The sequence below is a fragment of the Canis lupus genome, chromosome 6 (assembly GCF_003254725.2).
Source record: "Canis lupus dingo isolate Sandy chromosome 6, ASM325472v2, whole genome shotgun sequence".
NCBI lineage: Eukaryota > Metazoa > Chordata > Mammalia > Carnivora > Canidae > Canis > Canis lupus.
In genome coordinates this window covers 6,051,501-6,064,586 of record NC_064248.1, presented here as the reverse complement: position 1 = coordinate 6,064,586, position 13,086 = coordinate 6,051,501, and the positions used below count along the sequence as shown (strand labels likewise).

The window sequence follows — 13,086 nt, the reverse complement described above, 5'->3', positions numbered from 1 at the left end:
CTGTGTCGTGACCTCCTTTATACTCTCCCATCCGCCCCAGGGCAGAAACAGGAACTTGCACTCTTCAAGGTACATTTAGGGGCAGCTACTTACCAAAATCACCTGCCGCTCCTGATTCTGGTTCGGCTAGCTCCCGGGTATATCAACCTTCTTCAAGTTTTGTTCACTCCTCAACAATGAAAGCCCTTCTGCAGGGGAAGCTGGGGCCAACCAGCCCCCTACCCACAACCACCCATGGGGATCTCCCTGGAGGAGGGGGCTCACCCACCCAGCCACACCTTCCCCAGGCCTGGGGGTGGCCTCCAGATGCTGAGGGTAGAGCTGAAGCGGTGGAGGAAGCAAAATGACCCTTCTGTCCAGACCAAACCCTTGGCCTTGTTGAACAGCCATTCAGAGAGGGGAGAGACAGGCCCATCTAAGAAAAGCAGAAGGCGTGCTTCCCTCGGAAACATCCCCCACCCCCAAAGGAAGAACCATTCACCCACACAGCACAGCTTCACTTCTTGATAAAATATAACAAATGAGATTCTACAGGTGGCACTGGGAGCCCCAGAGACCTCCATCCCCAGGACCATTCCCCACTCTGTGGGGCCAGAAATCCACGGGGCCTGGGCACACGCCCACCTGGAGCCCACAACTCCCCTTTAGACCTCTCCCTGGGTGCCAGATTCTGGAATCCTCTCCCCAAACCACCAATTCCACTTCCAGGGCCCCACATGGTCTCATGCCTGCACCCGTCCTCCTGAGAGCCGACCCCACGGCTGGAGGCATACCCCCCAGGACAGAAGGGTGGTGAGGGAGCTGTTTGCCAGGAGTGTGGGTATCTGTGTGTTTGCCCACAAGAACCCTCTCAGTGCCAGGAGCAGCTGAGATGGAAAGAGAATCAGGTGGGGTGACACTCTGGGAGGCTATCCCAGATAGATGGCAAAAAGCAATGTACCAAAAAAAAAAAGCAATGTACCAGGAAGAACGGGGAGGAGGGTCGGGACAGATGGAGCACCCAGAGGTAGGGGATCAAGAGGAGAAAGGGGGGAGGGGCAGGTTCATGGAGACCCACAAGGGGACCCCGCTGTGACAGTCCATGAGGGGTGACACAGCTTGCCCAAGGGTAGTGACAAAGGAGACTCTCATTCATTCATTTAACCAAAGTATCCCTCACTGGACCCCTCTCCGCACTCCTGCCTCTGAAAGTTGCCAGTGCCAGCAGTCAGCCCTGGGGCCTCCCTGTTCTGGTTGCTCATAGTTCTTGGCTTTAGATGCCACCTCTGCCTCGGCGACTCCCAAATGGACACCTTCAGTGTAGAACTCTCTCTGGAGCTCTGGACCAACACACTCAACTTTTTTTTCTTAAGATTTTATTTATTTATTCATGAGAGACACAGAAAGAGAGGCAGAGACACAGGCAGAGGGAGAGGCAGGCTCCATGCAGGGAGCTCGATGTGGGACTCGATCCCAGGACCCCGGGATCACACCCTGAGCTGAAGGCAGATGCTCAACCACTGAGCGCAAACACATCCAACTTTACCACTTCCCCCTGAAAGTCTCATGGACATCCCCATGTAGCATGGTCCTCCCTCCTTCCAAAACCCACTCCCTTCCCGCCTTGCCTGTCTCGGTGGGCAGCAGCTCTGGTGGCTCTCTGGGAGTCAGGCCAGTAGCTTCAGAGCCATGTGAGGATTCCCCAGCAAAGCCCACAGCACTACCTCCAGGAGACACCCAGAGTCCAGCCGCTTCTCACAACCTCCAGGGCTGGGTACCTTGGTCCGCGAGGAGCTCTTGCCCAATTACCCAACATAGCTTCTTCACTGAGCTCCCCAATTAGCCCCCAGGTTCCCCTTTAGCCTCCTCACCACACAGTAGCCAAAATAATCCTTTTAAAAGCTAAGTCAAGGGGCAGCCTGGGTGGCTCAGCGGTTTAGCACCACCTTCAGCCCAGGGTGTGATCCTGGAGTCTGGGGATCAAGTCCTGTGTCAGGCTCCCTGCCTGCATGAAGCCTGCTTCTCCCTATGTCTCTGCCTCTCCCTTTGTGTCTCTCATGAATAAATAAATAAAATCTTTAATAAAAAAAATAAAAAATAAAATCTAAGTCAAGCGGGACACCTGAGTGGCTCAGTGGTTGAGTGTCTGCCTTTGGTTCAGTTTGTGATCTCAGAGGACTGCCTGGGATCAAGTCCTGCATTGGGCTCCCTGCGAGGAGCCTGTTTCTGTCTCTGCCTACGTCTCTGCCTCAATCTGTCTCTCATAAATAAATAAATAAAATCTTTTAAAAAAATAAATAAAAATAAAACCTAAGTCAAGTCATGCACCTGCTCAAAACCCCACCACTGCTCCCATCTACCTCAGGGCCAAAGCCAGAGAGGCCCTTTTTAATTTTTAAAAACATTTTATTTATTTATTCATGAGAGACACACAGAGAGAGGCAGAGACACAGGCAGAAGGAGAAGCAGGTTCCTTTCGAGGAGCCTGATGCGGGACTTGATCCCAGAACCTGGGATCACGACCTGAGCCAAAGGCAGATGCTCAACCACTGAGCCACCCGGGTGCCCCAGAGAGGCCTTTTGATGGCCTGGAAGCCCCTACCTGAGTCGTACCAGCTGTTCTGACCACATCTCCTGCTACCTGCCCTCTGCCAGGCCCTGCACTGAATGCCTTATCCTTGCAGGGAGCAGGCCACCCCACCGCGGGCCTCAAGGTTTGCTGATTTCCCTGCCCAGAGCATTCTTCCCTCTGCTATCAACGGGCTTGGCTCCCTTGCCTCCTTCAGTGACTCCAATGTCACCTTCTCAGTGTCCCTGTCTAAAATTACAAGCTGTCCCCTCCTCCCTCACCTGTCCCTGCCTGCTCTTTCTCCAGAGCACCCGTCACCCTGTGACATAGGATATTGCACTTCTTTGCTCATTATCTGACTCCCCACACCAGGACATACATTCCCTGAGGATAAACACAGCTTGAAGAACACAATACATAAACTCCCTGCTTTCATTCGTTAGCCACTCTGGTAGAAAGATGGTAAGTGAATGTGTTAGGCTGATAATGGCCCCAAAGATATCCAGGTCCCAAGCCCTGGAAACTTGTAAATATTGCTGCATTATAGTCTGCTCAGGCTGCCATAGCCAAGTACCACATTCTGGGGGGAGAGGGGGACTTAAACGACAGAATTTATTTTCTCACAGTTCTGGAGCCCAGAAGTCCAAGAGCAAGGTGTTGGCAGGGTTGGTTACTTCTGAGACCCCATTCCTTGGCTTCTTCTTTCCCCTCTGTCTTCACGCTGTCTTTACTCAGTGCCAATCTGTTCCTAATCTCTTCTTATAAGGACACCAGTCAGATTGGGTCGGAGCCCACTCTGATGACCTCATTTTAACCTAATTGCCTCTTTAAAGGCTCTATCTCCAAACACAGTCACATTCTGAGGTATTGGAGACTGAAGACTTCCACATATGAATTTTGCAGAGATACAATTCAGCCCCTAACGCTTACCTTATATGGGAAAAGAGTCTTTGCAGATATGATTCAGTTAAGGATCAGAAGATGGGGAGATTATCCTGGTGGGCACTAAATGCCATCACAAGTATCCTTATAACAATCTGGACAAACTATGCCAACAAACTGGGACAACCCAGAAGAAATGGATAAATTCCTAGAAACACACAACTGAGCAAGACTGAATCACTCACGAAGAAAGAGAAAACCTGAGAAGATGAGTAACAAGGAGATTGAATCAATAATCAAAATTCTCCCAGCAGGGGTGCCAGTGGGGTGGCTCAGTAGTGGAGCCTCTGCCTTCGGCCCAGGGCATGATCCTGGGGTCCTGGGATTGAGGCCTACATCAGGCTCCCTACAGGGAGCCTGCCTCTCCCTCTGCCTGTGTCTCTGCCTCTCTGTATGTCTCTCATGAATAAATAAATAAAATCTTTAAGAAAATAAAAATTTAAAAATCTAAAAAATTAAAAAAAAGTTCTCCCAACAAAGAAAAAGCCCAGGACCAGATGGCTTCACTGGTCAATTCTACCAAACATTTAAAGAATTAACACCTATCCTCCAGAAAGTCTCCCCCCACACACCCCTCACAAAAAAAAAAAAAAAAAAAAAAAAAAATGGAGGAGGAGGGAATATTTCCAAGTTTATTCTAAGAGGCCACTGATACAAACACCAGACAAAAACACAAGAAGAGAAAACTACAAAGAAGGGACATCAGCAAGATGCAGAACATACACACACACACACACACACACACACACACACACAAAGATGCAGAACACAGCCTCATCCACACCCCCACAGAGACGTGTATTTGGCAGCCATTCACATTCAGAGACCAAACTGCCCTTGTGGGAGCTGGTAGGAGGTGAAACCTTAGTGGAGCCCATGACCCAGAATGCCCATTTTTTAAAAAGACTTATTTACTTAAGACAGAGAGAGAGAAAGAGAGAGGGTGTGGGGGGAGGGAAACTTCAAGCAGACTCCCCGCTGAGGGCAGAGCCCAATGCAGGGCTCCATGTCATGACCCATGAGATCATCACCTGAGCCAAAACCAAGAGTTGGATGCTCAACCAACTGAACCACCCAAGTGCCCCACACAATGACCAGTTCTGTAAGGTAGATTCACAAGCTAGTGGCAGGCCTATCAGCTGTGGTCCCAGCTGCAGAGCAGTAGCTATGGGCTTGGCACCACCCTGCTTCTCCATGACCCTGGCACCAGCCCCTCCACCAAGGGATCCAGGAGGGGTAATGCCCATCCAGCCCCCAGTAACAGGCCTGCTGGCCTTGGACCTGACTATAGGGACAATTTCATGACTTGGCTGCAGCCCCACGGTACCATGGCCTGGAAACAGTCCCACCCAAGGACCAGCCCAATATCACAACAGAAGCCACACCCATCCATGCCCTGACAACTGCAGACCCCACCATGGGCCCAACAAATGAGATCCAGCTGCTCCCCCACTATAACACAACCCCAGAGACAGACCCATAAATCCAGGGAACTGGAAGGGAAAGGTCTATTGTTATTAAAATGAGTCTGTAAAGACTGGAAGGGGCATCTGATCCTTCAGTGCTGAGACACCCATGTTAAGGCTACACAGATCATGAAGAATTAGGTAAACACAACACCACCAAAGGAAACTAATAAAGCTCCAGTAACCAACTCTAAAGAAATGTAGAGCCATGAATTACTTGACAGAGAATGCAAAATAATTGTCTTAAAGAAGCTCAGAAAAAGAAAGAAAGAAAGGAAGAAAGAAAGAAAGAAAGAAAGAAAGAAAGAAGAAAGAAAGAAAGAAAGAAAGAAAGAAAGAAAGAAAGAAAGAAAGAAAGAAAAGAAAGAAGCTCAGTGAGCTGTAAGAGAACACCAATAAGCAACTAAACAAAATCAGGAAAATAATACATGAACAAAATTAGTTCAACAAACCGCCTAGGTGGCTCAGCCAGCTAAGCATCTGACTCTTTTTTTAGCCCAGGTCATGATCTTGGGGTCCTAGGCTTGAGCTCCAAGCTCAACAGGGAGTCTGCTTGTCCCTCTCCTCTGCTCCTTCCCCACCCTCCCCACTTTCTCTCTCTCAGATAATTTTTTTAAAAAAAGAAAGATCAACAAAACTAAAAGTTGGTTTTCTGAAAAGATAAACAATATTGACAAACCTTAACTAGATTAGCTAAGAAAACAAGAGAGAGGACTCAGATAAATAAAATTAGAAATCAAACAGGAAAAAAAAAAAAAAGAAATCAAACAGGAGACATTACCACTACCATAGAAATACAAAGGATCATAATTAACTACTATGAATAATTATGTGCCAACAAGGAAATCCTATCATTTGCGACAACGTGGAAGAATCTGGAGGACATTATGCTAAATAAAATAAGCCGGACACACAGAGACAAATATTCCATGATATCACTTATATGTGGAATCTAAAAAAGTCAACTTCATAGAAGCAAAGAGTAGAGTGGTGGTTGCCAGGGGCTGGGGTTTGGGGAAAACAAAGAAATGTTGGCCAAAGGGTACAAAGTTTCAGTTACCCAGATAAACAAGTTCTGAAGATGTAATGTACGGCATGGCACATATAATAAATAATACTGTATTGTATACTCAAAATTTGCTAAGAGTAGACCTTTTTTTTTTAAGATTTTATCTATTTATCCATGAGAGACACAGAGAAAGAGGCAGAGATACAGGAAGAGGGAGAAACAGGCTCCCTGGAGGGAGCCCGACATGGGACTCAATCCTGGATCCCAAGATCACGCCCTGAGCCGAAGGCAGACACTCACCCACTGAGCCACCCAGGCACCCCACTGAGAGTAGACCTTAAAGTGTTCTTACCACACACATACACACAAAGTAAGCCTATCAGTGAGGCAAATGTTAACTAGCTCGATTGCAGTGATCATTTCATTATATATGTATATGAAAACATCACATTGTATGATTCAAATATATATAATTTTTATTTGTCAATTATGTCTCAAAATAGCTGGTAATTTTAACTGATTTACTGATTGACTTTTCAGGGGAAACACTAATATCTCTAATGAATAATGATACAACAATCCTCAACAAAATACTACCAAACTGAATATAATAATACATTAAAAGGATCATTCACCAAGACCAAGCAGAATTTATTCCTGGAATGCAAGGATGGTTTGACATAGGAACTCAATCAATATAATATACTAAATTAACAAAATAAAGGACAAAAGTCACATAATCACTTCAACAGATGCAAGAAAAGCATCATCAAAATTCAATTCCCTTTCATGATAAAAAAACCACTCAAAAAAAAAAAAAAAAAAAACTAGGAATAGAAGAAAGCTAATTCTACACACCAAAGGCCCCAACCCTCATCATACTCAATGGTGAAAGACTGGAAGGTTTCCCTCTAAAATCAGGAATATGAATGTCCACTCACCACGTTTACTTAACATAATATTGGAAGTCCTAGCCAGAACAAGTAAGCAAGGAAAAGAAATAAAAGGCATCTAAATTTTAAAAGGCAGGGACACCTGGGCAGTTCAGCGGCTGAGTGCCTGACTTTGGCCCAGGGCGTGATCCTGGAGTCCCGGGATGGAGTCCCTCATCGGGCTCCCTGCATGGAGCCTGCTTCTCTCTCTGCCTATGTCTCTGCCTCTCTCTTTCTCTCTCTCTCTCTCTCTCGAATAAATAAAATCTTTTTTAAAAAAATAAAAAGTAAAACGGGCTCATGGTGGCACAGTTGGTTAAGCGTCTGACTCTTGATTTCAGTTCAGGTCATGATCTCAGGGTCGTGGGATCAAACCCCAATTGGGTTCCACACTCTAGCAGTGTCTCCTTGAAATTTTCTCTCCCTCCCCTCTGCCCCTCCTGCTTGTGCTCTCTCTATATATATAATATAGATAAATCTTAAAAAAAAAAAGGTAAAATTATCTGTTCACAGATTACATGATCTTATATGTAGAAAACCCTAAAGATTAAACATACACACACACAACTTTTTAGAAGTAATAAATGGGGACACCTGGGTGGCTCAATGGTTGAGCATCTGCCTTTGGCTCAGGGTGTGATCTCGGGATTTGGGATCGAGTCCCACATCCAGCTCCCTGCAATGAGCCTGCTTCTCTCTCTGCCTATGTCTCTGCCTCTCTCTCTCTGTATCTCTCATGAATAAATAACTAAAATCTTTTTTAAAAAGTGATAAATGAATTCAGCAAAGTTGCAGCATACAAACTTAACACAAAGAAATTAGTTGCATGGGGAGCCTGGGTGCCTCACTCAATTAAGTATCTTACTTGAGCTCAGGTCTTGATTTCAGGGTCATGAGTTTAAGCCCTGCGTTGGCATGAAGCCTACTTTAAAAAAAAAAGAGAATGAAAGAGAAAGAGCAATCAGTTGCTAATAAAATCAGAAAAACAAAAAATAATTTTAAAAATTAAAAGTAAGGCATGCCTAGGTGGCTCAGTGGTTAAGCATCCACCTTTTGGCTCAGGTCGTGATCCTGGAGTCCTGGGATCAAGTACCACATTGGGCTTCCTGTGAGGAGCCTGCTTCTCCCTCTGCCTATGTCTCTGTCTCTCTGTGTGTGTCTCTCATGAATACATAAATAAAACTCTTTAAAAAAAAAAAAAGAACAAAATTGAAAGACGAATATGTCCTGATCTCAAATATGTTACAAAGCTAAAGTAATCAAAACAATGTGGTACTGGCATAAAAATAAACATATAGATCAGTAGAACAGAATAGAGAGCCCTGAAATAAACCTTCACATATTTTGTCAAATGATCATGGACAAGGGTGCGGAGACCATTCAATGGAGAAAGGACAATCTCTTCAAAGAATGGTACTGGGATATCCACATGAAAAAGAAATCGTGGGATCCCTGGGTGGTGCAGCGGTTTAGCGCCTGCCTTTGGCCCAGGGCGTGATCCTGGAGACCCGGGATCGAATCCCACGTCGGGCTCCCGGTGCATGGAGCCTGCTTCTCCCTCTGCCTGTGTCTCTGCCCCTCTCTCTCTCTGTGTGACTATCATAAATAAATTTAAAAAATAAAAAAAAAAGAAAAAGAAATCGTGTCTTACACTATATACGATAATTAACTTAAAATGTAAGACCAGAAACTATGCGTTTCTTCTAGGAAACCTCTATGTTTCCCCTAGAAGATATATAAGGAAAACCTCCATGATGTTGGACTTGGCAGCAATTTCTTACATATGATACCAAAAGCACAGGCAATTAAAAAAAAAAAGACAAATGGGACTACATCAAACTTAAAACTTTTATGCATCAAAGGACACAATCAACAGAGTGAAAGGCAACCTACAGAAAATGAATGCAAATTCTATATAAGATAAAGGTATAATATACCAAATATATAAAGAACTTGTACAACTCACCAACAGAAAAGAAACCAAAATAACCTGATTCAAAAATGGGCAAAGGGAGGGCACCTAGGTGGCTCAGTCACTTAAGCATCCTATTCTGATTCTAGCTCAGGTCTTGATCTCAGGGTCATGAGTTTGGGCCCTGCATTGGGCTCCATGCTAATCGTGGAGCTTCCTTAAAAGAAAAAAAAAAAAAAGGTTAAGATGGTAAATTTATATTGTGTGCTATTTACTGCAATTTTTAAAAAAAGAAGGTAGAAGAGGAAAGGCACTAGATTCTCCTCTAGAGCCTCCTAAAGGAGTGCAGCCTTTGATTTGATTTCAGACTCCTGGTGTCTGAACTAGGAGAAAATTAATCTCTGTCGTTTCTTTTTTTTAATTTATTTATGATAGTCACACAGAGAGAGGGAGAGGCAGAGACACAGGCAGAGGGAGAAGCAGGCTCCATGCACCAGGAGCCCGACGCGGGATTCGATCCCAGGTCTCTAGGATCGTGCCCTGGGCCAAAGGCAGGCACTAAACCGCTGCACCACCCAGGGATCCCTCTGTCGTTTCTTAATCTGCTCCCCCACACACATACTCATGTTCACTTAAGCCAAGGTTGTGGCAATTTGCTACAGCAGCCCCAGGTCAATAAAGGATTCTCTCTAATGTCAGAGTATCAGGAAGGGGCACCTGGCTGGCTTCGCTGGAAGAGTTATGAGTTCAGCTCTCTCCTTTCTGCCGTCATCCTGGTTGCGTGTGGCTGACTGTGATCGCCATGTCTTCTCACAAGACTTTCAGAATCAAGCGATTCCTGGCCAAGAAACAAAAGCAGAATCGTCCTATTCCCCAGTGGATTCGGGTGAAAACTGGTAATAAAATCAGGTACAACTCTAAGAGGAGGCACTGGAGAAGAACCAAGCTGGGTCTATGAGGAAGCATCGCACATCATGAAATAGCAAACATAATTGGCACACATATTTAAGCCGCATGGAGATCTCATGTTCCTATCCTATCAATTTGGAAACATCCTTCCTACCTGGCCAATAGACATGTCTTATCAGGGGAATGATTTTCACTGTTACTATGCCTCTATACCAGTAGGTTGGTTCAGTAATAAATGTGAGATCTTTCAGCTGAGCTGTTGTTGTGTCCTGATTTGTGAAGTACTGAATTCCCCCTCCTGTCAGATCTCACATAGCAGTGTCTGATAGAACTTTCTGCAGTGATAGAAATGGCCCTTGACAATGAAGTATTTAAAGTGTGGCTAGGGGACGCCTGTGTGGCTCTGTCTGCTAAGTGTCTGCCTCTGGCTCAGGTCTTGACGGGGAGTCAGCATGTCTCCCTCTCTCTGCTCCTCCCCCTGCTCATGTGCTTTCTCTCAAATAAAATCTTTAAAAAAAAAAAAAAAAGAGTTATGAGTTCAAACTCCATGTTGGGTGTGGAGATTACTAAAAATAAATAAATAAATAAATAAATAAATAAATAAGCTTTAAAAAATACATTTTTAAAAATTAAAAAGAAATGAAAGCCAGGAAAGAAGATAAAGAGTGAGAAAGAATGTTATCAGGATAGGTAGGGACATCTGACCTCCAGTTAAAGACCCTGAGATGATGAGCATATGCTTGGGAAGTCAAAACAACAAAGAGATACACCTGGTTACCAAAAGTGAGCAAGGAGAGAATAAAACCAAAGTAGCCAGGGGCTAAGTCCTGTAAAGATGAAAGGAAGGGCTTTGGGTTCATTTTTCTTTTATTTTTTAAATTTTTTTTTTTTTTTTTTTTTTTTTTTTTTATGATAGTCACACAGAGAGAGAGAGAGAGAGGCAGAGACAGAAGCAGGCTCCATGCACCGGGAGCCCGACGTGGGATTCGATCCTGGGTCATCCAGGATCACGCCCCGGGCCAAAAGCAGGCGCTAAACCGCTGTGCCACCCAGGGATCCCTCATTTTTCTTTTAAAGATTTTATTTATTTATTCATGAGAGACCCACAGAGAGAGGCAGAGACATAGGCAGTGGGGAGCCTGATGTGGGACTAGATCCCAGGACCACTGAGCCACCCAGGTGCCCCAAGGGCTTTGGGTTTAAAAGCAAGAAAAGCGGCAGCCCAGGTGCCTCAGCAGTTTGGTGCCTGCCTTCAGCCTAGGGTGTGATCCTGGAGACCTGGGATCAAGTCCCATGTCAGGCTCCCTACATGGAACCTGCTTCTCCCTCTGCCTGTGTCTCTGTCTCTCTCTGTGTCTCTCATTTAATAAATAAATAAAAATCTTAAAAAAAAAAAAAAGGCAAGAAAAGGCCACACTTTGACCCATGTGTTCAGAGGCTCCAAGGGGTAATAAATAGGTGGACATGAGCTGGACATGAGCTGGGGACTATCACACTGTGCACCCAGCTAGACCAGGGAGGAGGAGGGGTAAAATTCCAGATATATTTTGTACAGAAAGTCAATAGATTTGCCGATGGATCAGATGCAAGGGGCAGTGGGAGAGATTGAGAGAAGCCAAGGCCACCTGCTAGTTTTGGCCTGCACCACTAGATGAGGTGGTGTTACAGAGATGAACATCTGTGGAGGAAGAGCTCCAGGTACACAGTTCCGGCCTAGACGCACTGAGTGTGAGGTGCCAGTGACAGTTGGGTCAAAGACAGGGCAGGGGAGTCACTGACCTGCATGTCTGGGTATGGTCAACCAGAGTGGGCAAGAAGGGGACAGACTGTGCCTGACCGCAGGGAGCTCGTGATACCAGCTCTTTTTGTCCCTAGGCTAGGACAGCCCAGGCTCAGGCCCCTGCCCTGGATGACAGTCTTGGGCTCATACTGTGACAGTGTCTCCATGGAGCTTTTTGCTTGTCACCAGCTTGTGTTTAGCCAGGCACCAGTGTAGCAAGTTTGGATAAATCCCGATCACTGACCTGGGGTAAAGGAGCCTTTGCAACAGAGCTCTTGACCCCTCATCTAGAAAATTTTTATCGTGAACCCCCATCATTAAAATATTTTTGAGCAACCATCATATATATATATATATATATATATTTGCCACTTGAATGGCAAACAGGCACCCAAAACTTAACACATCCAAGTCAGGCTCTGAATTTGCTCCCCACCACACAAGTACTCATATTCACTTGTAAATTATAGACATACGGGACTACACAAATAAAATATGTTCATCACATAACCATGCAAAAGCAGAGTTTAAGAGTCCTCAAAAGATTTAAAAAAAAAAAAACAGTATTTGAAAGGTTATATTATTTCAAAGTACAAAATTCCTGGGTGGCTCAGTGGTTAAGCATCTGCCTTCGGCTCAGGTCACAAGTCCCGGGATCCAGTCCCACTTCAGGCTCCCTACTACAAGGGGAGCCTGCTTCTCCCTCTCCCTCTCCCTCTGCCTGCCACTCCCCTTACTTGTGCTCTCTCTGTCAAATAAATAAATAAAATCTTATTAAAAATTAATAAAACTAAAAAATTCCTCTTTTGTTAAAAAAATTTAATACCTTATATGAGCAATGCGACTGAATGCATCGGATCTGAAGAGCCACTCATTGGTTCTATCAGGATAGAAGTGCCAGCTCCATCTTTTTTGTTAGTCTTGTATTAGCATTGTCTTCAACCTCTGCTTTCTTTTCAGGAATCTTTGGCAGCCTCGAGTCCATTCTACCAGCTTTTGTTTTGTTAAAACTTGACAACATCACCACGGCCCTTCCAGGTTCATTCTGTGGTGCCGTCCTCCACCCTGCACTATGGCCCTCTCCCAAAGCCATCTGACCAACAGATAGAGGAAGGGCACCAACACCGATCTAAATATTACGCATTTTAAAAGCCCAGCTTCTTCCTTATCAAAAATTAAAATTCTAATATTTTCTCGCATCCCCAGGTAACTGTTTTTGCACCCAGGAGTGAGTGCCCTTGCCTTGCAGGCCATGGGCTGTGGGCCCTGGCTAGACGAGTCTACACAAACATGTTATGTAGAGCCCAAGTCTGGGCAGCTGTGCCCAGACACCCTTGTTTACTGGGTGTACCAAGGCACGTGGTTCAAGCTCTCCACTCACCACCTTTCTGCCCTGGGATCAAGTGGGAGTGTCTAAAGGGAGGAAGGGTCACCCCCTCCCCAGGTCCAGCATACTGGGATTCTCCCCCTGTAGGCAGGGTCGTCCTCTTCTTCAGTGCTAGGCTGGGGACCTGTGCTTTGGGGACAGCCGGCTTGCTCCGGCCATTTCGCCCAGCCCAAACCCTGTTCAGGGCAGCGCCAGCTCCAG

The 13,086-nt window shown here is 45.4% G+C and overlaps 1 protein-coding gene across 1 annotated transcript; it reads left to right on the top strand.

Annotated features, from left to right (window-relative positions):
- The first annotated feature begins 9,566 nt into the window (after positions 1–9,566).
- On the top strand, positions 9,567–9,847 carry LOC112646380 (60S ribosomal protein L39-like). The gene has a single exon (XM_035718259.2). It carries the CDS (start codon positions 9,612–9,614, stop codon positions 9,765–9,767), a length of 156 nt encoding a protein of 51 aa, XP_035574152.1. The 5' UTR covers positions 9,567–9,611; the 3' UTR covers positions 9,768–9,847.
- Positions 9,848–13,086: the final 3,239 nt, after the last annotated feature.

Excerpts from the sequence above, each read along its gene's own strand:
- LOC112646380 (XM_035718259.2), top strand. The coding sequence starts at position 9,612 with ATGTCTTCTCACAAGACTTTCAGAATCAAGCGATTCCTGGCCAAGAAA.